We start from the raw sequence: 23,667 nt of genomic DNA, 5'->3' as shown, positions 1-23,667 counted from the left end.
TGGGAGGGTTGACACAGATACTGTAAAATTATCCTTTCTACCCTCTTCAATGGGTATTTTCTTGTTAGTATGCCATAAACAGGTATTGTAAACTTTCACTTGGTTTTCTTAGCTCTTTTGAAGATGTGTTCATGCATGGATAGTTATTCAAAATGATGTTTCTACAGGGGGATGATCACTGGAGAGTCCTCTTTCTCCATCCGGCTCTGCCTTCTTATAACATTAATTTGTTTCATTACAAAAGTAATGTCTATCCATTATCAAGCTCTTAACCAAATACAAAAATTTCTAAAGAAGAAAACCACTTGTAATTCTAACACTAAGGGCCAACCACTTTTTGCATTTTGTTGAATGTTTAAGTTTTTCACTTAAAAAGCTTTTGTAAAATTTTGAAGTAATTGTACATTCTTAAAATCTTGTAAAAATAGAGTAAATGAGTTCCATTTATTCATCCAGTTTCCATCTATGGTCTGATTTTACATAGCTATAGTAAAATATCAAAAACAGGAAATTAACATTGGTACAACTCACCTTAATTTATATTTTACCAGTTTTACATATACTCATCTGTGCATCTGTGTAGTTCTATGCAAATTTATCACTTAGATTCTTGTAACAATCATCACAATCAAATTACAGAACTGTTTTATCGCCCCAGAGATTTCTTATGCTACGTTTTTTTTTTTTTTTTTTTGGAGACAGAGTCTCTGTTGCCCAGGCTGGAGTGCTATAGCACAATCTTGGCTCACTGCAGCCTCTGCCTCTCTGGTTCAAGCGATCCTCTGGACTTAGCCTCCCAAGTAGCTGGGAGTACAGGCATGCACCACCATGCCCAGCTAATTTTTGTATTTTTGGTAGAAATGGGGTTTTGCTATGTTGACCAGGCTAGTCTTGAACCCTGAGCTCAAGCTATCTGCCCGCCTCAGCCTCCCAAAGTGCTAGGATTACAGACGTGATCCTAGCTTCGTATGCTACCTCTTTATAGTTACAACTTTCTCCCTTCATTCTACTCTCTAATCCCTAACCACTGGAAACCACTAAGCTGTTCTGCAGTCCTATAATTTTATTATCTTGAGGATTTTATAAAAGTGAAATCATACAGTATATAGCTTCTTGAGATTGGCTTATTTCACTCAGCATAATTTCCTTGAGAATCCACTAAGTTGTTGAATGTATCAATAATTGGTTCCTTTTTATTGCTGAGTAGTATTCCATTTCCATCTCTGTACCACAGTTTAGGCATCCACCAATTGAAGGACATTTGGGTTGTTTCCAGTTTGGGGCTGTTACAAATAAAGCTTTTATGAATATTTTTCTGTATGTTTTTGTGTGGACATTAGTTTTCTGAATTTTATGCTCAGCATTCAATAAAGAGGATCACCTGGAACCAGAAACCACATTAGGTATTTTAGCAGAAAGTGTTTAATATAGGAAATTGTTCAAACAGTTGTGGGAGAAGTGAAAGAATAAAAGAAAAACATTGAGGTAATACAGAAGTGATAATTGCAAGGATCAGTTTCTAATTCTTAGACTACAGGAACAAAGGGAAGTGGTTTGGGTTATCAGAACCTGTAAGTATGGAGTGATAGTCCTGCAGAGGTGGGACTCAGAAAACAAGTTGCTGCCTGCTGGTGTTTGTACCATTACCTTAGGACCCTCCTGGAATGAGGCTTAATAAACCTCTGAGCTGAAAGGGCCACCTAGCTAATGAGTACTTCCAGAACTCAGAGAAAGGATCTCTGAAGAGTTGAGGCTCAGCTAGAGAGGGTTACTCTTTATCTGCTGTTGTTATCTCAGAAGCTTAAAGGAAGTGCTTTGTGCAGCTGGGTCTCAGACATCTAGAAGGGGGATTATAGCTCATGTATCTTATACTCTAATATACCACTAATCTGTAAAGGAAATGTTGTGGAGTGACACCTCATACAACTAAGAAGTGGCCCATGCATAGCTGGTACTGGCATCTCTGAGGTATCTAGATGAAGCTGGTCCAGGGAGTTTTAAAAGAACCTTTTGAGTGGAACTGACTGCCACTGCCAGGGCTGACTTTTGCTGGGCAGATGCTGATGGAAACAGTGTGCAGACAGCAAGGTGCAAGTTCCTTCTATCTTGTTCCTGGCTTCTAATCCTTATCTAACGTTCCACATTGACAGAACCTAATAAAAGGGGGCTGGCAGAGGAGAAATATAGTTTGCAGCATCCCAGTTCCAGTAGCACAAAACAGTATATAGAAGGGTGGATTTAAGAGAGATAATAGGTTGCTAAGTGGCATTCTTATCATCAAAATCCTTTTTGCTTTTGAGGAATTCCCAACTATGTGAGTGGAAGGTCTCCTTCAAATGATCTGTAAAGACCAGATACTTAATCGCTTCCTCTATCCTACAATCTCCTATCTTGTTAACTCCCCTTAGTTAGCATATGGGCATATGAATTAGGCCTAACCCATCAGACTGTTGCGCTGTCCTTCTCTACCCCCCCTTTTTCTTGTTTTCCTCTCCAGCCTTACTTTGATTCTATAACAGGACCAATACAGAGAATCAAGAGACGGGAAGTTTTTCTTCTGATAGTGCTGGCAGCAGGAGCATGCAGTTTGCAGTAGAAGCAGTGCCAGTAGTGGCTTACAAGGTCCAGAAGTGGAAGCAGTCCTGTCCATACAAATGGCACCTGTGGTGCAATCCCAGCAGGGGTTTTTGTTGCCTAGTCTACCCTGGCTCCTTTCCATTTTCTGATCTCAGTTCTTTGTATTTCTTAGCAATATGAACTGCCTAATACCTTCTAAATGAATTCCTTTTCTTCTTAAGTGAGCAAGAATCAATTTCTGTGGCTTACAATTTAGAGCACTGATTGATTCATCTTGTTTGAACCTAATAGGATTTATTTAACTGTCTTGTTGAGTAAAGAAATTCTAATATTTTGTGTTTATTAGTAAAAACAAAAAAGAGATGCTAGACTTAGACAATTTTAAGTCTTTAGCCTTCACAAGTGTTTGGCAGGATATTTGGAAATTATCAGATATCATACTGTCAGGGTAGAATAGGGTCAAATCTCCATTGTGATGGTGGTGCTAAGTGTCTGTAACTCTAACAGAAAAATCAGCCAACCATTTTTCTGACTGGTAGAACCTGGGAAAGTTACTTGCTTTAACCAGGGCTATTAGAAAGCAAGTTGAAAACTTGAAAAAGGAGAGAGCTAGAGGAAGGGATCTCAAAATTGTATATATAAACTCTTCAAGTCTCTGGTTGACTCCTGAACCATGCATGTGTGCACCTTACTGAGAGCAGTCTGAACCATGTCCATCATGGCAGAGATGTGAGAGAGCTAAAACTCCGTTAAAGAAAACCTGCCATCATTTTAGCTGTAGGAACCAGGCAAAAGAATCTAGATAGTAAGGAGATAATCCTAAATTACAGTGCCAGAGAAAGAGAACCTAAAATTTGAATATAAAACTCTGGGCCACGTGCGGTGGCTCACACCTCTAGTCCCAGCACTTTGGGAGGTCGAGGCAGATGGGTTGTGTGAGTCCAGGAGCTCAAGACCAGGGCCTGGGCAACATGGCAAGACATTGTTTCTACAAAAAATACAAAAATTATCCAGGTGTAGTGGCATGCATCTGTGGTCTCAGCTACTCTAGAGGCCGAGGTGGGAGGATCATGTGAGCCCAGGAGGCAGAGGTTGCAGTGAGCCAAGATTGCACCACTCCGGCCTAGGTCACAAAGTGAGACACTGTGTCCAAAAACAAACAAACAAACAGAAATAACACTGCTCAAGTCTTTACCAGACCACCCTGGGCAACATAGCAAGTTTGGACCCTAGCCTTCTGGGTGCCAAGAAGGGGAAAGAGGCCTTAAATATGAAGACTTTTCTTTATCTGCTTCCCTTTACCCCCATCCCCCATAGCACCCTGTACCCTATTCTCTGTAAGAATGTCTGATTTAGTCTGTCCAGAGGGTGGAGAGTGGGGCCTCTAATGTTACTATGTGGCGGTAGATGAGTAGTCACCAATGCTTGGGATGGGCATATGGGGTTTCAGGGGTCTAGTTGCACCTTTTAATGACTCAGTCAATTCTGGTCTCAGCTCCATCCATAACTTAACCTCTAGTGCTACCTGATGCCTCCAGTTCCTTTACTTCTCCAATGTTGTGTGCAAATTGGCTTGATTCTTTTGTCTTCTTTTCCCTTGTAGATTTTTAATTTTCGGTTTTCTCAAGCCTGTGAAACTGGTCCAGTTTTCCCATAGAACTGATGTTTATGGTTTCTTTTGCATAAACCTAGCACTTGACCCTCCCAGTCTTGAAACTTGAGAAAGTTACATTTGTCTTATCTGAATTCCTTTCTCAGGAAGCCAACCATCAGGCCTCCCAGGTAGTATCAAAGAACTGAAAACTTACCAGATCACTGCATCTGGACAATGAGATGCCAGAATTCTTACCTGGCATAAGTGCCTAACCAACCACCTGCTTCCTGTTGAGCAACTCCTTTTCCTTATCCCTCCCTAATTCTTATGTTTCCACACATGGTTATATTTCTTCCCTCCTCTGTAGACCCCTGATTTTAGTTAGTCGGAGAGATAGATTTGAGAGTGACCTCCCATCTCAACTTTAGCACCCTATAAAGCCTTCTTCCCTGGCAGTAATCATTGTCTCAGTTATTGGCTTGCTGTGCTGTGAGCAGCAGGACCTAGACCAAACCCCTGGTGTTTTGGTAACACCTGTTAAGTCATTTACCACATTCCAACTGTGAATTTTGGTGATAAGTTTTTTTCTTTTTCTTTTGGACATTTATGTCTCTTTTGTTCCTATAAGGTTATTTTGGTAGGGAGTAGATATAAGTGCCATGGATTTATTCACCTTTTGAAATTTTTTTGTCTTTAACAGTGAATGTTGACATGAGAAAATATGGAACCCACCTTTTTATAGATGTCTTTTTCCTGTAGCATGCATTCTTAGTGGTGGTGATACTTGGTTCTTGAGGAGGGGTGAAATGTTAGATAAAACAATGGTTTATGGCCCCCAAAAATTCTAATGGACAAGAATCGTATCCTTAGTATTTAATTGTGGGGTAGAGGGTGTGGTAATGCAAAAACCTTGAGAAACAGTGTCCTATAGCATTTCCTTTATTCTTGAAATTAATTAACTTTACAGAATATATATTTGTATTGATCTTTCTGTATCTGTTTTTCCTGGGCATAGTGTGTCTTTCTGTTATGTGTGTTATATTTTCATGTTTGAAAACACCAGCTAAAGTATTTGCTTTATCTCCTTTGATACTCTACATTATTATATTTCTTTCATTTTATGCTTTTCTCAAATCTGTTTAACATGTCCATGACTTTTTTTTTTTTGAGACGGAGTCTTGCTCTGTCGCCAGGCTGGAGTACAGTGGCGCCATCTTGGCTCACTGCAACCTCTACCTCCCGGGTTCAAGCGATTCTCCTGCCTCAGCCTCCTGAGTAGCTGGGACTACAGGCGCATGCCACCACACCCAGCTAATTTTTGTATTTTTAGTAGAGACAGGGTTTCACCATGTCGGACAAGATGGTCTCAATCTCCTGACCTCGTGATCCACCCACCTCGGCCTCCCAAAGTGCTGGGATTACAGGCGTGAGCCATCCATGGCTTTTTAAACCTGGCTGTTTGTTGTTGTTTCCCACGTTTTTAACTCTGTTTTTTGTTTTTTTAACTTAGCTCTGTCAGCCCTCTTTTCATCACTTTGTCACCTTAATTCTTCTTTAAACTTTTTAGTCTTTTTTTCCTTTAGATCAGGGGTCCCCAAACCCCGGGCCACAGACCAGTACCAGTCCATGGCCTGTTAGGAACCAGGCTGCACACCAGGAGGTGAGTGGCAGGCAAGCCGACATTACCTACTGAGCTCTGCTTCCTGTCAGATCAGCAGCAGCCTTAGATCCCATAGGAGTGTGAACCCTATTGTGAACTATGTATGCGAGGGATCTAGGTTGCACGCTCCTTATGAGAATCTAATGCCTGATGATCAAGGTGGAACAGTTTCATCCCAGAACAATTCCCTGCAACCTGTCTTTGGAAAAACTCTCTTCCATGAAACCGATCCCTGGTGCCAAAAAGTTTGTGGACTGCTGCCTTAGATCATATCTTATATTTATCACCTCTCAATGTTTTCCATCTAATTTTGGCCTCTATCCTACATTTGTTTCTTTCTAATAATTACTTCTTAGCACCAAGACAAGGAAGATGAGACCAGTGAGGGACTTACCTCAATCACAAAATTTAAGGAAGCAAGAAAAAACTCAATAATCAAGATAAATATTTTATTGCAATATTTTTTAAAAGGACTAAATTACTGTATAATGAGCAAAATATCAAAATTTTTAATAAAGACAGGATTGATTGTTACTGAATGAAACAGTCTGTTATAAGTTTGGGGCACATACGTTTGTGTAATATAGTGATGTGAGCTTTATTGCATAATACATCCTCTTAACCAAATCTGTCATTTCCTTTGCCCTGTAGACTCATCTTCTCTCGTTTTCTTTTTTTTTTTTTTCACTTTGTTGAGATGTAAAACTTTTGTGTTATTCACAGACTTTCTATACCACTTACAATTCCTGCTCTTCTCTTCTGTGCCACCTATGCTTCAGATCATAGATGGTAGAAATGGCACCCTTGTCTGCATAGGAAGGTGTTTGCCAGAGAAAATGGTGAATTATGAGCTATGTGTTCTTTTATTTTTCTAACGCTTTAATAAGTATATTTAACACATTACAAAATGTAAAACATTTTAAGAAATACTGGCTGGAAATATAATGGGAATTATCATGGAGTAAAAATTTAAAACTCCTGGGCTACTTATAGCCATAGACTGATCATCTGCTTTACTTTATTTGGTTCTTTAGATCAGCATTTCCCAATCTTTTTGGCACCAGGGACCAGTTTCATGGAAGACAATTTTTCCATGTAGTGGGTGATGGGGGATGGCTTTGGGATGAAACTCTTCCACCTCAGATCATCAACCATTAGATTCTCATAAGGAGCAAACAACCTAGATCCTTTGTATACACAGTTCATTGTAGGGTTCGTGCTCCTGTGAGGATCTAATGCCGCTGCTGATCTGACATGAGGCAGAGCTCAGGTGGTAATGCTTGCTTGCCTGCTGCTTACTGCCTGCTGTGCGGCCCAGTTACTAACAGCCCATGGACTGGCACAGGTTTGTGACCCAGAGTCTGGGGACTCCTGGTTTACATAGCATATGTTTCATTTCCTCCAAGAAGCTATTCTCAGTAATTAGACTTAATTCTTAAGATGCCTGGATATTTAGAATTCAGTTAAATTTATGATCATTATTTATGAATGTTGGACATTATCGCTTATGTCTTTCTGTATTTATAATTACTGAAGCAGGATATGCATTGTTTTTCCCTTTTGCTTCTTTCTAGCACACTCTGCTTCTCACTGTAGGCTTATTATTGTCCAGCACATACTGATTCAGGAAATTTAACTTGAATCCTTTAATCAGTCAGAACTATGATTTCTTATCTTAAGTTGTTTCATAGCCTAAAGAAAATGGTAGAGTTAGTTTATATTGTGTTTGCTAAATAAACTGATGAGATAAAAGGTGGATGTTGTTAAGCGGGGGAGAGAATAAACAATAAACCCTGGGAGGAGTACAAGATGTAAATTCTGTTGAGCAAATAAGTTCACTGTCGTGTTGCCCAGAGCGGATTCTTTTCCCTCCAAGGTTAAGAATCTTTTCAGGAGAGGATATTGATTGATTCTCTCTACTGTATCTGGTGGAAAAAGAGGTGATAAATATGATGTATTCCTGTCATATTTTAATTCATTTATTGAGATTAAAAACAAGGATGTAAAACACTCATTTTTTATATTCTTGAGTCGAGAGCACTGAATCAAAAAGTTGACATTTTCACTAAATGTTTACACCTTAATGCAGAGTTTTCTCTAGATAGCTCATGTAGATCTTATGTAATATTCATTTTATTTTTTCCTTTAGCTGGAAGTGCTTCTGGTTGTTACTATCAAAGACATGTAAAAGCCTAGAAGTTAATTTTAGATACTTAAAGGGAAATGTTAACATTTTTATCTTGCTTTGTTAAATTTCATAAGATTTGATAAATGAGATATCAAGAATATTTAATGAAATAAAATTATTAATGGGCATTTACTTTTGAATAATGGAGTAAGAAAAAAGTAGTAAATGTCTACTCTAAAACTTATTTCGGCCTTAAAAAATATATATGCTTTTAGCTCGGCACAGTAGCTTGTGCCTGTAACCCCAGCAACATGAGAGGCCACAGTGGGAGGATTGTTTAAGGCCAGGAGTTCGAGACCAGCCTGGGCAACATAGCAAGGCTCCATCTTTTTTTTTTTTTTAGACGGAAGTCTCGTTCTGTCACCCAGGCTGGAGAGCAGTGGCGCAATCTCAGCTCACTGAAACCTCGGCCTTCCGAGTTTAAGCAGTTCTCTGCCTCAGCCTCCCAAGTAGCTGGGATTACAGGTGTCCACCACCACGCCCAGCTAATTTTTGTATTTTTAGTAGAGACAGGATTTCACCATCTTGGCCAGGCTGGTCTTGAACTCCTGACCTCGTGATCCACCCGCCTTGGCCTTCCAAAGTGCTGGGATTACATGCATGAGCCACCACGCCCAGCCAGCAAGGCGACATTTTTTAAAAAATTTAAAAATTAGCAGGGCATGGTAGTATGTGCCAATAGTCCCAGTTGGGAGGCATGAGGATCACCTGAACCCGGGAGTTCAAGGCTAGAGTGAGCCTATGTTCATGCCATTGCACTCCAATCTGGGCAATAGAGCAAGACCCTCACCTCAAAAATAAATAAAAATAAAAGTTATCCTTTTGGTGGTGTTCTTACTAGTTAACTCAAAGCATTTGGTGAAAAATATCAGCTCTGTTTTAGAAATAGATGTTTGTAGCATATGTGACAACTCATTTGTAAGAGTAGTGAGTGAAATTTGGCTTTTGGTAACTGTGGCTTTGTACATTCTTATCTTCAGATAAGTTATTTGAGTAGAAAAATAAAAAGTAACAAGTCTCCCACCAGCACAGAATGAGTATGTTCATGTTTTGGCTTTGGGGTGTAACACTTCTAAGGATATAATTAGCTTTGCTTTTCATTTTCTGCTTTTTCTCCACAGCCTCACGATTTTGATGAATGTCGATTTGATATTAGTGTAAATGATAGTGTTTGGTATCTTCGTGCTCAGGATCCAGATCATAGACAGCAATGGATAGATGCCATTGAACAGCACAAGGTAAGATCCCTAATATTTACCTGTCCATGGAGGACTCGGTAAGAGATTGTTGACAATACCTTAAAAAAAAGTTGACATGTGACATTAGTTACTGAAACAGTGAACATTATTTGGGTGATAAAGATTAAAGCAGTTCATATGTAAATTTTTGAAATAATTTTTAACACTTTAGTTGTACTAAGGGTATTTGCTATGATAAATATTATTCGGCTGGGCGTGGTGGCTCACGCCTGTATTCCCAGCACTTTGGGAGGCCGAGGCAGGTGGATCAGCTGAGGTCAGGAGCAAGACCAGCCTGGCCAGAATGGTGAAACCCCTTTTCTACTAAAAATACGAAAATTAGCCATGCTTAGTGGTGAGCGCCTGTAATCCCACCTACTCAGGAGGCTGAGGCAGTAGAATCGCTTGAATCCAGGAGGCAGAGGTTGCAGTAAGCCAAGATTGGGCTACTGCACTCCAGCCTGGGCAACAGAGCAAGACTCCGTCTCAAAAAAAAAAAAAAAGATAAATATTTTTCATTGTTAACTAAAACAAAAATATACCCTTTTTCATAAAACACATTTCGATTTTTTATTTAGGTTTTGCTTCATAATAAATACCTTTTTAATGATCTAAATAAAAGGATTTTTGAAATAACATTGGGTTATAAAACCCTAACTTATAAAAGCTTCACTGCTGATTTTTGTTATAACTATTTGGGTAAATTCTTAGTACGAACATTTGTAAATCAGTTATTCTTTGTAAATGTGAGGCTATCTAATGATAAACCTATAGAAAGTTTTTTATATAAATATATAAGGTACATTCATATAATTTAAAGCTAGTCTTTGACTTCTGTTAATAAATATTAAGTAGACTAAAGAAATACATTAATAAATCTATTATTAGCTAATTCAGTAATACCATGATAAAACAAACAGAATGTTCTAAATCGACCATTGTCATTCTTGAATATGACTTAAGAGAAGTTTTGCTTATTTACGTACTTGTCTGTACTTGTTCGTTTGAGTTTCACAAAGTTGTAGTTGAAACACCTGTTTTGGTTATTTTTAACAGGCACAAAACACACACACACACCCCCCACACACACACACACATTTTTAACAGGCACAAAACACACACGCACACACCCCTATACCCATACACCCAAGAAAAACCAGTCTGGCTTGAGAAAGAAAAGCTAACACGATTGATAAAGAAGTATGCGATTGTGAAATCTCATGCACTGTTTTGGGTATTTTTAACAAGCACAAAACACACACACACACACCCCTACACCCACGCACCCAAGAAAAACCAGTCTCACCTGAGATTTCACAATCGCATACTTCTTTATCAATCGTATTAGCTTTTCTTTCTTGGTTTATTGATTTAGGATTTCTCCCAGCCTAAATAAAATTGTTACCTTTCTTTTTTTCTTTGTTTTAGCTTTAGGACTATGTATTTAAACTTTAGTGTTAAGTTTTTAAAACATTTTGTAAGTCTTAGTTATCTTGGTAATGTTACTTCAGAAAAGTCTAAATATGGAAAAAATTATTGTTTTTCTATTATTTAAAAGAGAAATGAGCGAGTATTCCAAAAATCTCAATGCTCTGGAGCCAGACCATGCATGCAGCCTCTGCTATGTATGACATGTGTGAGCTTGGCCATGTTAATTAACCTCTTCTTAGTGTTTATTCTCAGCTGCCATGTTGGTACTTCTGCCCAAAGTAGTAGTAAGACATAAATGAGATAATATGCAAAGTTACTTACCAGAATGACTGATATATTTCCCCATTTATGGCATATAGGAAAAGCAAGAGACTTGGAGTCTCAACTAAATTCACTAAATTATACCATCTTGTTTCTGGATGAAGAGTTTTACATTAGGTGAGAGAAGCTAAATGTGCATATAAGGAGAACAGCCTGTTTCATGTTATTTAATCAGGGCCAGCCGTCTCACTAGTGATTAAAGATGTTATTAAGTAGAATTAATTGCTATATTTTTAATGGAGATGACCTTTAAGGGCTTAATCAGTTGATTTTTATTACAGGGCAAGTTTTTTTCTGTTTTAATTAAACATTTTATTTTGCTCACTTTTCTCTGTTAAGTCCAATGACAGTTTCTTTGCAAGGTTCCCGTTTTGTGTTTTCTTCCTTTAGTGAAGATTAATGTACAAAGTATATATTTCTCCTGTAGTGTTGATTTCTTTACATCTTTGAACAATGGATAGATTTAATCTTTGGGTCTTTCTCAGAGCAGTGGGACTTAAGCTGAGATAACAAATTTTGAGTGATTTTTAGTTCTTGAAAAAAATACTCAACTGCAGGGTTGTGATGCATTGTACAAGCTTGCCTTTCTTTTTTTTTTTTTTTTTTTTTTGAGATGAGGTCACTCTGTCACCCAGCATGGAGTGAGATCTCAGCTCACTTCAGCCTCTGCCTCCTCGGTTCAAACAATCCTCTCACCTTAGCCTCCCAAGTAGCTGGGACTACAGACATGCACCACCGTGCCTGGCTAATTAATTTTTTGTATTTTTGGTAGAGACAGGGTTTCGCCATGTTGCCCAGGCTGATTCTGAACCCTTGAACTCAAGTGATCTGCCCACGTCAGCTTCCCAAAATGCTGGGATTACAGGTGTCAGCCTCTGTACCCAGCCACCCTTTCTTATTTTTAAAGATAGTTTATTTGTAGACTAGGAGAAATTGTTAATTGTTGTTAATACTGTTTAATGTACTAAAGTAGAATATGTGATGTATGCCAACTGAGCAGCCTATCAGTGAATATTTAAGTGAATTCATATTTAGAATATGAATTCGAGAAGTAAATTGTTGAGTTATTTAACATGAAAGAAGGAGAAATTTCAAATGTTGTCATTGTTTTTTTTCCTCCCATAGACCAGGGTTAGTGAGATGTTTCTTGATTCATTCTTCAGTATCATTAAGGAATATTGATTGTAGAAGCTAAGTTTAGTAATTTTACTATTTATGTATGCATTATTGTCTTGATCCTCTATATAAAACTGTACAGGCATAATGATGATAATGATAGGAGCTAACACTTGTTGAGGATCATCAAGTACTAATCATTGTATTAAGTGCTTCATGTGTTTTGTTTTCTCCCTACTATCCTGAAAAATAAAGTATTATTTTGCAGAAGAGGAAGCAGGTTTAGATTAAAATTAAGTAATTTGCCTGAGACTGTACTGTCTTTTAGTTTGTGATTTCTGAGTATTCAATTTTGTGTTAATTCTCTTGTCTGTCTGTTACCATTGGTAAACTGACTGTTTATGAACAATTCCCATGAGCCAACCTCCTGCAAATTATGGTGTATAATCTGAGTTCTCCTACTATACCTATGCAAGATAAATATGAACTCATTTTTCTTTTCACCCATGGATTGTCAAACAGGACAGTATATTATATTGGTAACTGTTTCAGTACTGGATTTCAGACTCCAGAGTCTGGCAAATGTGGATTTGAATCCTGGCACTATTGTGTATTAGATTAGTGCAAAAGTAACTGTGGTTTTGGACCATGATTTTTAAAATCATTTTAACTAGGCTCAAACACATCTTTATTAATCAAAATAGGAACCATTACAATCAACACATTTTTGCCAATAAGAAATAAGTTTGTTTATTCCTGTAGCATAAAAATCTGTGCTTCGGGATTCTACAAACTCTTGGAAAGCATTTTCTGCATCCTGCTGGTTATGGAAGCATTTTTCCTGCAAAAAGTTGTCAAGATGCTTGAAGAAGTGGTAGTCAGTTGGCAAGAGGTCAGGTGAATATGGCGGATGAGGCAAAACTTCGTAGCCCAGTTTGTTCAACTTTTGAAACATTGGTTGTGCAATGTACAGTCAGACGTTGCAAAGAAGAATTGGGCCCTTTCTGTTGACCAGTGCTGGCTGTAGGCATTGCAGTTTTCTGTGCATCGCATCGATTTGCTGAGCATACTTTTCAGATGTAATGGTTTCACCGGGATTCAGAAAGCTGTAGTGGATCAGACCGGCAGCAGACCACCAAACAGTGACCATGACCTTTTTTTGGTGCAAGTTTGGCTTTGGGAAGTGCTTTGGAACTTCTTGTTCCAACCACTGAGCTGGTCGTCACCAGTTGCTGTATAAAATCCACTTTTCGTCACATGTCACAATCTGATCGAGAAATGGTTCTTTATTGTTGTGTAGAAATAAGAGAAGATGACACTTCAAAACTGCGATTTTTAAAATTTTCACTCAGCTCATGAGGCATCCACTTAATCGAGTTTTTTCACCTTTCCAATTTGCTTCAAATCCCAAACAACTGTAGAATGGTCGACATTGAGTTCTTTGGCAACTTGTGTAGTTGTAAGAGGATCAACTTCCATGATTGGTCTTAGTTGGTCGTTGTCAACTTCCGATGGCCAGCCACTACTCTTCTCATCTTGAAGGCTTTCATCTCCTTTGCAAACTTCTTGAAACACCATTGCACTGTACGTTCGTTAGCAGTTCCTGGGCCAAATGCGTTGTTGATGTTGCAGGTTGTCTCTGCTGCTTTATGACCCATTTTGCACTCAAATAAGAAAATCATTTGAATTTGCTTTATTTGCTTTTTGTCTGACGTCATTTTTGTAGTCTAAAATAGATATAAACAGCAAGTAATAAGTCATTAGCAAAAAACATAAAGCAAGAAATGCACATTAAAATAATGTATAATATAACCACATTTATTTAAGAATGTAATCCAATATCAAACAGCAAATTTCAACAATGCAAAAACTGCATTAGCACCAACTAATACTAGCTAAGTGGCCTTGGTAAGTTATTGAAAGGAGGAAAAAAATGATAATTTACGGTATGTGTTACCATACCCTCAGCATCCCCACACCCTAACAAAAATAAGCAACAAAATAACCTATTCATGATAAAAGCAATAGTATTATACTTTGCGATTAGCCTGGGCACCCATCATTCCAGCTTATTCAGTTCATTTCACAGTTACTTTATCAGTGCACCACTTGGCATTAGTAGACCTGTATTTTTCTGTTCTGATGCCATTGGATGGGCTTTTGTTAGGGCTTACCTGGAAGGTTTTAGTTATTTTCAACATCTGGAGGAAGAGGTCGGGGGTTTCTTTTCCATCCTTCCCAGAAGACCCTTATGCTGATTATAAATTCTTTGTATTGATCTGTTTCACACATGCACATTCACGCGCCCTCCACTCGCGTGCGCTCTCTCTCTCTCTCTCTCTCTCATACATACACGTGTGCAAACAAAATGAGTTTTATTTTACAGGACTTCTAAACAATAATAATGGTGATGGTGATGAAGATAGCTAACATTTTTGAGGATTTATGTATGCCTAACATGATAAACAATTTATTATCTCATTTTTTCCCTCACTTTCATGAGATTAGCCTTATTATCCTGTTTTTACAGATTAGGAAATTGGGGCATAGAGAGGTGAAATAACTTGTCCAAGGTCAATCCACTAGTTAGTGAAGAAGCCAGCATTCAGACCTAGGTCTTTCTGACCCAACAACCAGGGCTTTTGGCCAGCAAGCAATTCTGTGCTGTAAGTATGTATTTCTGTGAATTACGTTTTGTTGACATAAATCATGGGCTTCTTGAATCACAGTATTCTCGTATTTTCTGTTTGTTCCTCATATCTATATTATTTAGACCATAACTTCTTAAAGACTCAGACATATTCTAATTAAACTTCTTTGTAGGAATCAACAAAGCATTGGGCACGCAAATTTTTTATTTGAAATAATTTACAGTATTGTAAGACAGATTTTATGGGAGAAATTGTGATATTTGAAGGCTTTTCCCCCTTAAAATCCTCATGGTTTGTATTACAGTGATTACTGACAGAATACTTTCTGTCTAGCTTTACTGTTTTTGCCTTCCTTGGCATCCATTCTAGAATGGTTGCTTACTACAAGAAAAGTTTTAACGAAATGACTGTATGATTTAAATGTTCTCAATGTGTTAGAAATCACATAATTCAATGTGACATTATACAGCAGCCCCTGCAGAAAAAAGTTATTCCCGAGGTCATTCTTAAATTCAAAAATTATATTTCAATTTATAACATAGAAAAGGACATATGTATACCAGACCAGTAATTTTATTTAGAAATATTTGTGCCGGCTTTATTCTTTGGAGTCCATTAATATTCTGCATTTCTCCTTATGATTTTGAGACAACGCTGAATTATTTTTAAAGATAGGGTTTTGTTTTAAATATCTTAGCCATCTTTCATGCTGTCTTGAGGTCAAATGAGATAGTGTTTGTAAAAGTTCTTTAAAAAAAACTGAAAGCTTTATGAATTAAAGTTAAGATTGTCTAAAGTTAAGCTAACATTTTTCTAGTAAAGAGGTGCCTATTGTCAAAGGGCTCTGTGAGCATTTTCTGTATAATTTATCAAAGATATATAATAAATCATCTTTTGATGCTATTTTTTTTTAAATTATAGGATTATTTTCAGAATCTTCTACAATTAGAGTACATGTGATTTTGATTAAACAAAGTTTCTGCTTACTATGAAAAAAATGTACTCCCCCACTTCAACCCCTCAAATCCCTAAAACTAGCAGGAAGGCTTTCCTGACGCTAGCAGATTTAAAAATCATTTTGAAAAAGTTAAGTTTCTTGAAAGCCTCTGACAGAGTTTATGGTAATCATATGACATTCTTATTTCCATAAGGGAGCAACCTTAGTAGATCCTAAAGTGTTGGTGCCTATGGGCCACACAGACTTTCCCCACATTGTGGAAATTATCCATGACACAAAGATTCATATGAAAATATAAAATTAGGGAGGAAGAATCCAAATGGTAATTTTTACAGATGTTGATTTTCTGTAGTGGGAATCTAGAGGCAATTGTCTTGTCATTTAATATTTGTGGAATTGTTCTTATCCTTTGTGAAGGCCGAATTCATGTGTGAAGCATCAATGAACTTCGAAAGAAAGGTTTATTCTCAACCTGAGAAGGTTAGACCTTTCTGTTTGAGGAAATTATGTGGAAAACACTTTTTGAAAGGAATATATATTTTACTTGAGATAAAATAAAGTGTGAAAAAAGTTTTTTACTGAGAGAACCCCATTGTTGAGCCATCTAAGTGAAGCTCAAAACCTATTTAGAGGTCTTTTAAAAATTTTGTTGCTTTTGCCATAATGAAATATTTCCCCCATGCTCTGTCAGAGTCAGTTTGATTTGCTTTGTTTTTTCTAATTTTAGGAGCAATTTCTACTTAGTTGACACTTTCATTTTTTTGTCTTAAATTTGACATAATCTTAGGAAACTTCTAAAATAGCTAGATGGCAGAATTATTAACTCTTAGTAGTTTTTAAATATCGAGGTCATATAAAGTCATACTGTTGGTTTGTGCCATTTTAAATCAATATTGGATTTTCATAGATACCCTCTCTATACTTATCTGCTTTATAAATTATATAAAATTTAGCTTTGCATTTGAATGTGGTTTAACTGGGAAGTGTTTAAGAATGCAAATATAACTTATTATTTTGAGTGTTTACTTCATATAAGTAATTTCATGAGTGTATTAGAACCAAGTCTCCATTTACCTATTTGCATCATATGATGATGACAGAGGATCAAATTTTACTTCCTCTTTACATTCAGGAGTTTTAAATTTTCAGGGAAGGACGCATAAATAGTTCTTACAGTAGTCGGGGCTCTGCCATTTTCTCAAGCTGTAGAAAAATCAGTACATAGAATCACAAGTGACCTTTATTAAGCAGCAGAGAAACTTCATGTTGTCTCTGGATGTTTCAGTCATTAAAATCAAGAATTTGGTTCCTAATAATGGGAGTTAACTGCCAAATTGCATGCAGTAATCCATACACAGTTAGTAAATTTTTTTAAAACACCAGAATGTAGATAGTGTCAAACTACCAGCATTTTTGAGGTTGGTGAAATCAAAGAGGAAAACAAGGTACCAACCAACCCCCTTTAGTTTTTATAGTCTTCTGGAATAAAAACAATTCAGTTGTTGAGGGTTTATAAAGTAACTTCGTATTTGTCAGTTTTTCCTGCCTGCAGTATTTGAAAACTGGCATCTGAGACATTAGAAGTTTATTTTGTCAAGGTTATGGATCATGACCCATGACACAGCCCTAGGAGGTCCTGAGAGCATGTGCCCATGGTTGTTGGGTTACAGCTCGGGTTATGTTTTAGGAGACATAAAACATCAACAATACATGTGAGGCATACATTGGTTCAGTCCAGAAAAGCAGGAAAACTTGGAAGGGGTGGGAAACTTTCAAGGTCATTGGTAGATTCAAATATTTTCTGATTGGCAGTTTGTTGAGTTATTATCTAAAGGCTTAGAATCAATAGAAAGAAGTGGCTGAGTTAAGATAAGGGATTGTGGAAACCAAGGTTATTTCTTACATAGATGAAGTCTCATGGGTGGCTGCCTCACCAGAAGCAGTAGAAGGCAAATGTTTTCTATACAGATCCTTAAAAGGCTCTAGACTCAGTCTCTTCGGGATCAGAAAAAGACCTGGATTGGGAAAGGTTCTCTATTCTCTATAGGAAGTAAGTTTCACCTGTAAGAGACAGTTTTGCAGGGCCATTTCAAAATATGTCAAAGAAATATATTTTGGTGTAAAATACTTTGGTTTCTTTCAGGGCCCTACTCTCTGCCATGTGATGTTATACTAGAGTCAGGCTGGAAGCTATAGAGTCTGTTCTGTTAGTCTTAGAATCTCTATTTTAATGTTAATGCTGGTCAGCCCTGTGCCTGAACTCCCAAGGAAAGAGAGTATAATGAGGCATGCCTGACCCACCTCCCTTCCAGTCATGGTCTGAACTAGTTTTTCAGGTTTAGTTGGGTCCCCTTGGCCAGGAGGAGGGTACATTCAGCCAGTTGGTGGGGTGCCTAGAATTTTATTTTTGGTTTACACCCAAATACTTCAAAAAGTAAATCTTGGAGAGAGAAGAAAGGTCAATGATTTTTCAGGTGGGTTCTTCTGTCTGGGAAGGTGCTTAGCTTTTACCAAGATAGTAAAAGGATTGGGAAGATTGTACACTGAGTAGTGAAGAAAGAAGATATTTAGATAGCTAGTCATATTAACTAATACAACCAGTGAAGAGATGTAACTTAACAAGATATTATGTCAAAAGGACAGGGAGATTGTTACAAATCAATACAAAAAGTTTAGGAAGTTCATTTAAGGGGGGAAAAGCCAGAAGATTTGACTGCTGCTTCTTAATAGGATGCCCAAATGGGTAATAAACATAAATAAAGGTAATCCATGCTGTTAATCATCAGAAAAATGCAAATTTAAACCTCAGTGAGATAACACCATATACCCATCAGAATGGCTTTAAAAAAAAAAAAAAACACCAAGTGTTGGTGAGGACATGGAGCAACAAGTAATCTCATACATTGCTGATGTAAGTGATAAATTGTGCACACACTTGGAAAAAAAATTTTCAGTATCTACTAAAGCTGAGCATAGATGTCCCCTCTGCTCAGATGCATATAGAAAATTTGAAGCTCTCACAAGTATTGATGTCATAGGTACATTCATTTCAATTAAGCTGTTTAGGTTATAGGGACTAGAGGCCAACCTATATTCCCTTGAGAAATGGGAAAATTCCCAGCAACCAAGAAAATTTAGAATACGCTACCTGCAAGGAAAGTTGGAATTGTATACTTAACTCAAGTGCTCTTATTGTTAACAAAACTCCAATCACCTGCCCTCAGCTACAGTTAATATATCTGTTTCATCCTATTATTTCTTTTCTCTTTTTTGTAATTCCTGTTTATTCATAACTTTTGCTCTCCTATCCTATTCTTAGTTTCTGTTTCCTTGGTTTGTCATTTTTCTGTCTTTTGATTTCAACCCCTAACTGCCTTAATCTCTTAGTATGTCCCGAAGTAAAAAGAAAAAAAAAATCTGGTTGCCATTTCACACCACATTACTATAAATTTGTTAATTATTTGTTTTTAAAGTTTAAAGGAAGGGGTAGGATTGGCAGTTATGCAAGTATGATGTCCTGAAAATGCATTTTATAATTTTGCATAGAGTTTACCAGATTTTCAAGTTTTTATAATGTTTACTGTGTGTTTGCCACTAACAATTTAGGTTACTGTAACTGGATTTTCAGCTTATTTCTCTATCCTTTTTTTGTCTGTAATTTGCAAACTATTTAGATAACAAGTTATAAAAAAAAAGTTAATCTAGAGTCGAATAACTGTTCCATATAATTCTTACAGAAGATATTAAAGAAAATGAGATTACATACTGCAAAAGTTATTTCTGTACAGTGCCCTAATGTGGTATTTAAATTTTTATTTAATGAAGAGGGAAGATTTCTGACAGTCACTGGGACACATGAGATTCTGCTTTTTTCTATATTTAATATGGAAAAGTAATGGTGGGAGACATGGCTTAAACATATTGACAGCAATATAAACTGTTTTCCAATTTTGCTTGCTGAGTATTAGGACATTAGCTGGGGGGAAAATGTTTCCTAAAGTCAACACAGAACTGCACTTTTTCATCAAATAAATCTTTTTAATCAGTCACTTAAAAGTATTGTACTTATATTATCGTTATTGCTTGGTACATATTCTCAGCTTATCTGATACTGGGAATGAAAAACAACATTGGGGTAGGAATAATAAAAATAGGTAGCAAAGTAAATTAGTATCCCGCAGGTTAAAATATTACCCTAACTGAAAACAGTTCTATCATTTTTCAGTCACACAGGAAGTCCATGTACTTCATAGGCAAATAATGATTAATATAGGAATGCTTATATTGCTGTTCAGTTCTTAACCCCTTGTTCTTTTTAATAGTACTCCTCTGATCTATAGAGGGATAGAAGGAGTAATTCAGCACTTCAGTGTGTTATTTAATTCTCACAGAAGCCCATTTTACATAAAAATGAAATTGAATGGATTATGAGAACATTGATTATTGATTGGTAAGTGGTAACATTATTTTTTCAAGAACAGCAACCTAAAATACTCATACAGTTAGCTCTAACAATGTTTATCAAGTCTTAAAACTATTCCTGCAAATTGTTGTGTTACATAAATGTTATTGACTCCTCAACCATGGTTTTTTAAAGTAATATTTGTCAATTATAAAGTAAGAAAATACAAGCCGGGCATGGTGGCACACGCTTGTAGTCCCGTCTACTGGGGAGGCTGAGTCAGGAGGATTGTTTGAGCCTGGAGTTTGAGGCTACAGTGAGCTATGATCGCATTATTGCACATTAGCCTGGGTAACACAATGAGACCCTGTCTCTTTAACAAAAAAAAAAAAAAAAAAAAAAGGAGGCCGGGCGTGGTGGCTTAGGCCTGTTATCCCAGCACTCTGGGAGGCTGAGGTGGGTGGATCACGAGGTCAGGAGATCGAGACCATCCTGGCGAACATGGTGAAACCCTGTCTCTACTAAAAATACAAAAAAAAGATTAGCCAGGCATGGTGGCGGGCACCTGTAGTCCCAGCTACTCGGGAGGCTGAGGCAGGAGAATGGCATGAACCCGGGAGGCGGAGCTTGCAGTGAGCCGAGATCGCGCCACTGCACTCTAGCCTGGGCAACAGAGCGAAACTCTGTCTCAAAAAATAAATAATAAATAAATAAATAAATAAATAAATAAATAAATAAATAAATGTTTTAAAAAAGGAAGAAAATATAGAAACTACTTGCAGTCTTATAACCCAGACAACGGTATATTTTTCTCTTCTGTGTACGTTTTCCTTCAAAAACATTATGGATGGAGATAGGATTTGGGGAAGATGGCAGAGCAGGAAGCACCAAGAATCTGTCTCACCACCTAGACAACAATTACACTAGCCAGATATGTCTGATATAACTGTTTTGAAACTCTGGAGTCTACAAAAGGCTTGCAAGTTCCAGGGAAGGCTTGAGTGGTAAATTGCTGTTAATTTCGGTTAATCTCAGCTCTTAACACAGTAGTAGTTTCCTGTACCTCCACCCATCCCAGCCCCGTGGCAGGCAGCTGTGCATGTTCTCCTGGAGTAATCCATACACAACTTGTGGGAGCCAGAGTGAGCACAAAGGATTCTGTCCTCTAAATACTAGGGATCTATGTATGCTCTGACTGCCAGTTATGGCTTCTTATCACAGAGGTGCAGACAAAGAGGTGGGTGACCATTGTTGTTGCAGGTCCCACCCCCTCTGGCTGTAGTGATTTCCAGGGGACTTGAAGGGCCAATGCCCTCTTTCTCCTTAACTTTTCTCTTTTTCCTTTTGGGAGCAAGACATTAAAGACTAGGACATTCATAAACAACTGCATATACATGAAAAATTAGAAAGTGATGATTGTGCATGCTCAGGGAAAGGTGCAGGGCTAGAAAAAATCCTAAGAAGACCTTACCTTTCCACCTCAGGCTGGATCCTTGGCACAGAAATAGCCTACGACAGTAAAAAATAACAATAACAAATAACAAACCCTGAGAAAAAAAAGAACCTGATTTCCAGAGTTACCACACTAGTAAATTCAAAGTTCCAGTTTTCAACAAAAAAACACAAGGCATAGAAGGAAACAGGAAAATGTGGCCTTTTCAAGGGAAAAATGTAGATCAACAGGAACTGTCCCTGAAAAAGACTTGATGGCTGATCTACTAGACAAAAGACTTTAAAGCAGCTACCTTAATGATACTCAAATAACTAAAGGAAGATGTGGGGAAAGTTAAGAAAAAGATAAATGAACAAAATAGAAATATCAATGAAGAAATAGAAAACCTGAAAAGAAATCAAAAAGAAATTATGGAGCTAGAAACTCTAGTAACTGAAATGAAAAATTCACTAGAGGTATTTGTCAGGCCTCTGAGCCCAGGCCAGACCATCGCATCCCCTGTGACTTGCACGTATACATCCAGATGGCCTAAAGTAACTGAAGATCCGCAAAAGAAGTAAAAACAGCCTTAACTGATGACATTCCACCATTGTGATTTGTTCCTGCCCCACCCTAACTGATCAATGTACTTTGTAGTCTCCCCCACCCTTAAGAAGGTTCTTTGTAATTCTCCCCACCCTTGAGAATGTACTTTGTGAGATCCACCCCTCCCCACCAGAGAACAACCCCCTTTGACTGTAATTTTCCATTACCTTCCCAAATCCTATAAAACGGCCCCACCCCTATCTCCCTTCACTGACTCTCTCTTCGGACTCAGCCCACCTGCACCCAGGTGAAATAAGCAGCTTTATTGCTCACACAAAGCCTGTTTGGTGGTCTCTTCACACGGACGCGCATGAAAGTATTCAAAGGCAGATTTGCACAAACAGAACAATCAGTGAACTTAAATATAGGACAATGGATATGATTTAGTTTGAAGAACAAAAAGAAAAGATTGAAGTGAACAGAGCCTAAGAGAACTATGGGACACATCTGACAGATCTCCATATACATTTTGAGAGTGCCAGGAGAAAAGAGAAAGGAGCAGAAAGAATATTCAAAGAGATAATGGCCAAAAACTTCCCAAATTTGATGAAAGAAATGAATATAAACATGTGAGAAGTTTAGTGAACTCCAAATAAGATAAAATCAATGAGATTCACAGATATAATCAACTTTCAAAAGACATGCAGAGTATCCTGAAAGCAATCAGAAGCAGCTCATCATATAAAAGGAATCCTTAATATAATTAACAGATTTCTTGTCAGAAACTTTAGAAGCCAGAAGGTATGGGCCAATGTATTCAAAGTGCTAAAAGGAAAGAACTGTCAACCAAGATTCCTATATTTGTGGAGCCAGGCATGGTGGCATTGCACCTGTAATCTCAGCTACTCAGGAGGCAGAGGCAGGTGGATCATTTAACACCAGGAGTTTGAGACCAGCTTTGGCAACATAGCAAGACCTAATCTCAGTAAAAACCCAATCCTATGTCTGACAAAAGTGTCCTTCAAAAGAGAAGGAGATACCAGGTGTGGTGTTGTGTGCCTGTAGTCCTAGCTACTTGGAAGGCTGAGGCAGGAGAGTCACTTGAGCCCAGGAGTTGAAGTTTAGCCTGGCAAAATAGCAAGTCCTTGTCTCTTGAAGAAAGAAAGAAAAAATCAGTTTTTCAGCAGTGAAAAGAGGGAATAAAGTGAGGGAGAAATTTAAACATGCCCAAATAAACAAAAGCTAAGGGAATTAGCTTTGCTATTTACCACTAGACCTGCACTGCCAGAAATGCTTAAGGGAGTCTTCTGAAGTGAAATGTAAGCATACTGAACAATACCTCTAAGCTGTATGAAGAAATAAAAATCTTAGTAAAAGTGCATGAGCAAGTATAAAAATTAGAATTATTGTAATAACAGTTTGTAATTCTGCTTTTTGTTTTCTGCATGATTTAAGAAAATGATACATGTTTAAGAACACAATTAGTCTAAAAGCTAGTAGTATTGTAACTGGTTTGTAATTGCAGATTTTGTTTTCTGTATAGTAGACTAATG

The 23,667-nt window shown here is 37.5% G+C and overlaps 1 protein-coding gene across 8 annotated transcripts in view; it reads left to right on the top strand.

The window, feature by feature from the left end:
- Positions 1-23,667, top strand: part of CERT1 (ceramide transporter 1) — a 144,930-nt gene that overhangs the window by 42,903 nt on the left and 78,360 nt on the right. For all 8 annotated transcript variants that reach the window (XR_008525027.2, XR_008525028.2, XM_024246734.3 and 5 more), the window contains 1 exon segment: positions 9,141-9,257. Coding sequence is in view for 6 of the 8 variants with exons in the window: in XM_024246734.3 (XP_024102502.1) it covers positions 9,141-9,257 (117 nt within the window). In the remaining 2 variants the exon portion in view is untranslated.

The sequence above is a fragment of the Pongo abelii genome, chromosome 4 (assembly GCF_028885655.2).
Source record: "Pongo abelii isolate AG06213 chromosome 4, NHGRI_mPonAbe1-v2.0_pri, whole genome shotgun sequence".
Classification (NCBI taxonomy): Eukaryota; Metazoa; Chordata; class Mammalia; order Primates; family Hominidae; genus Pongo; species Pongo abelii.
This window is presented reverse-complemented; position numbering and strand designations above follow the sequence as displayed.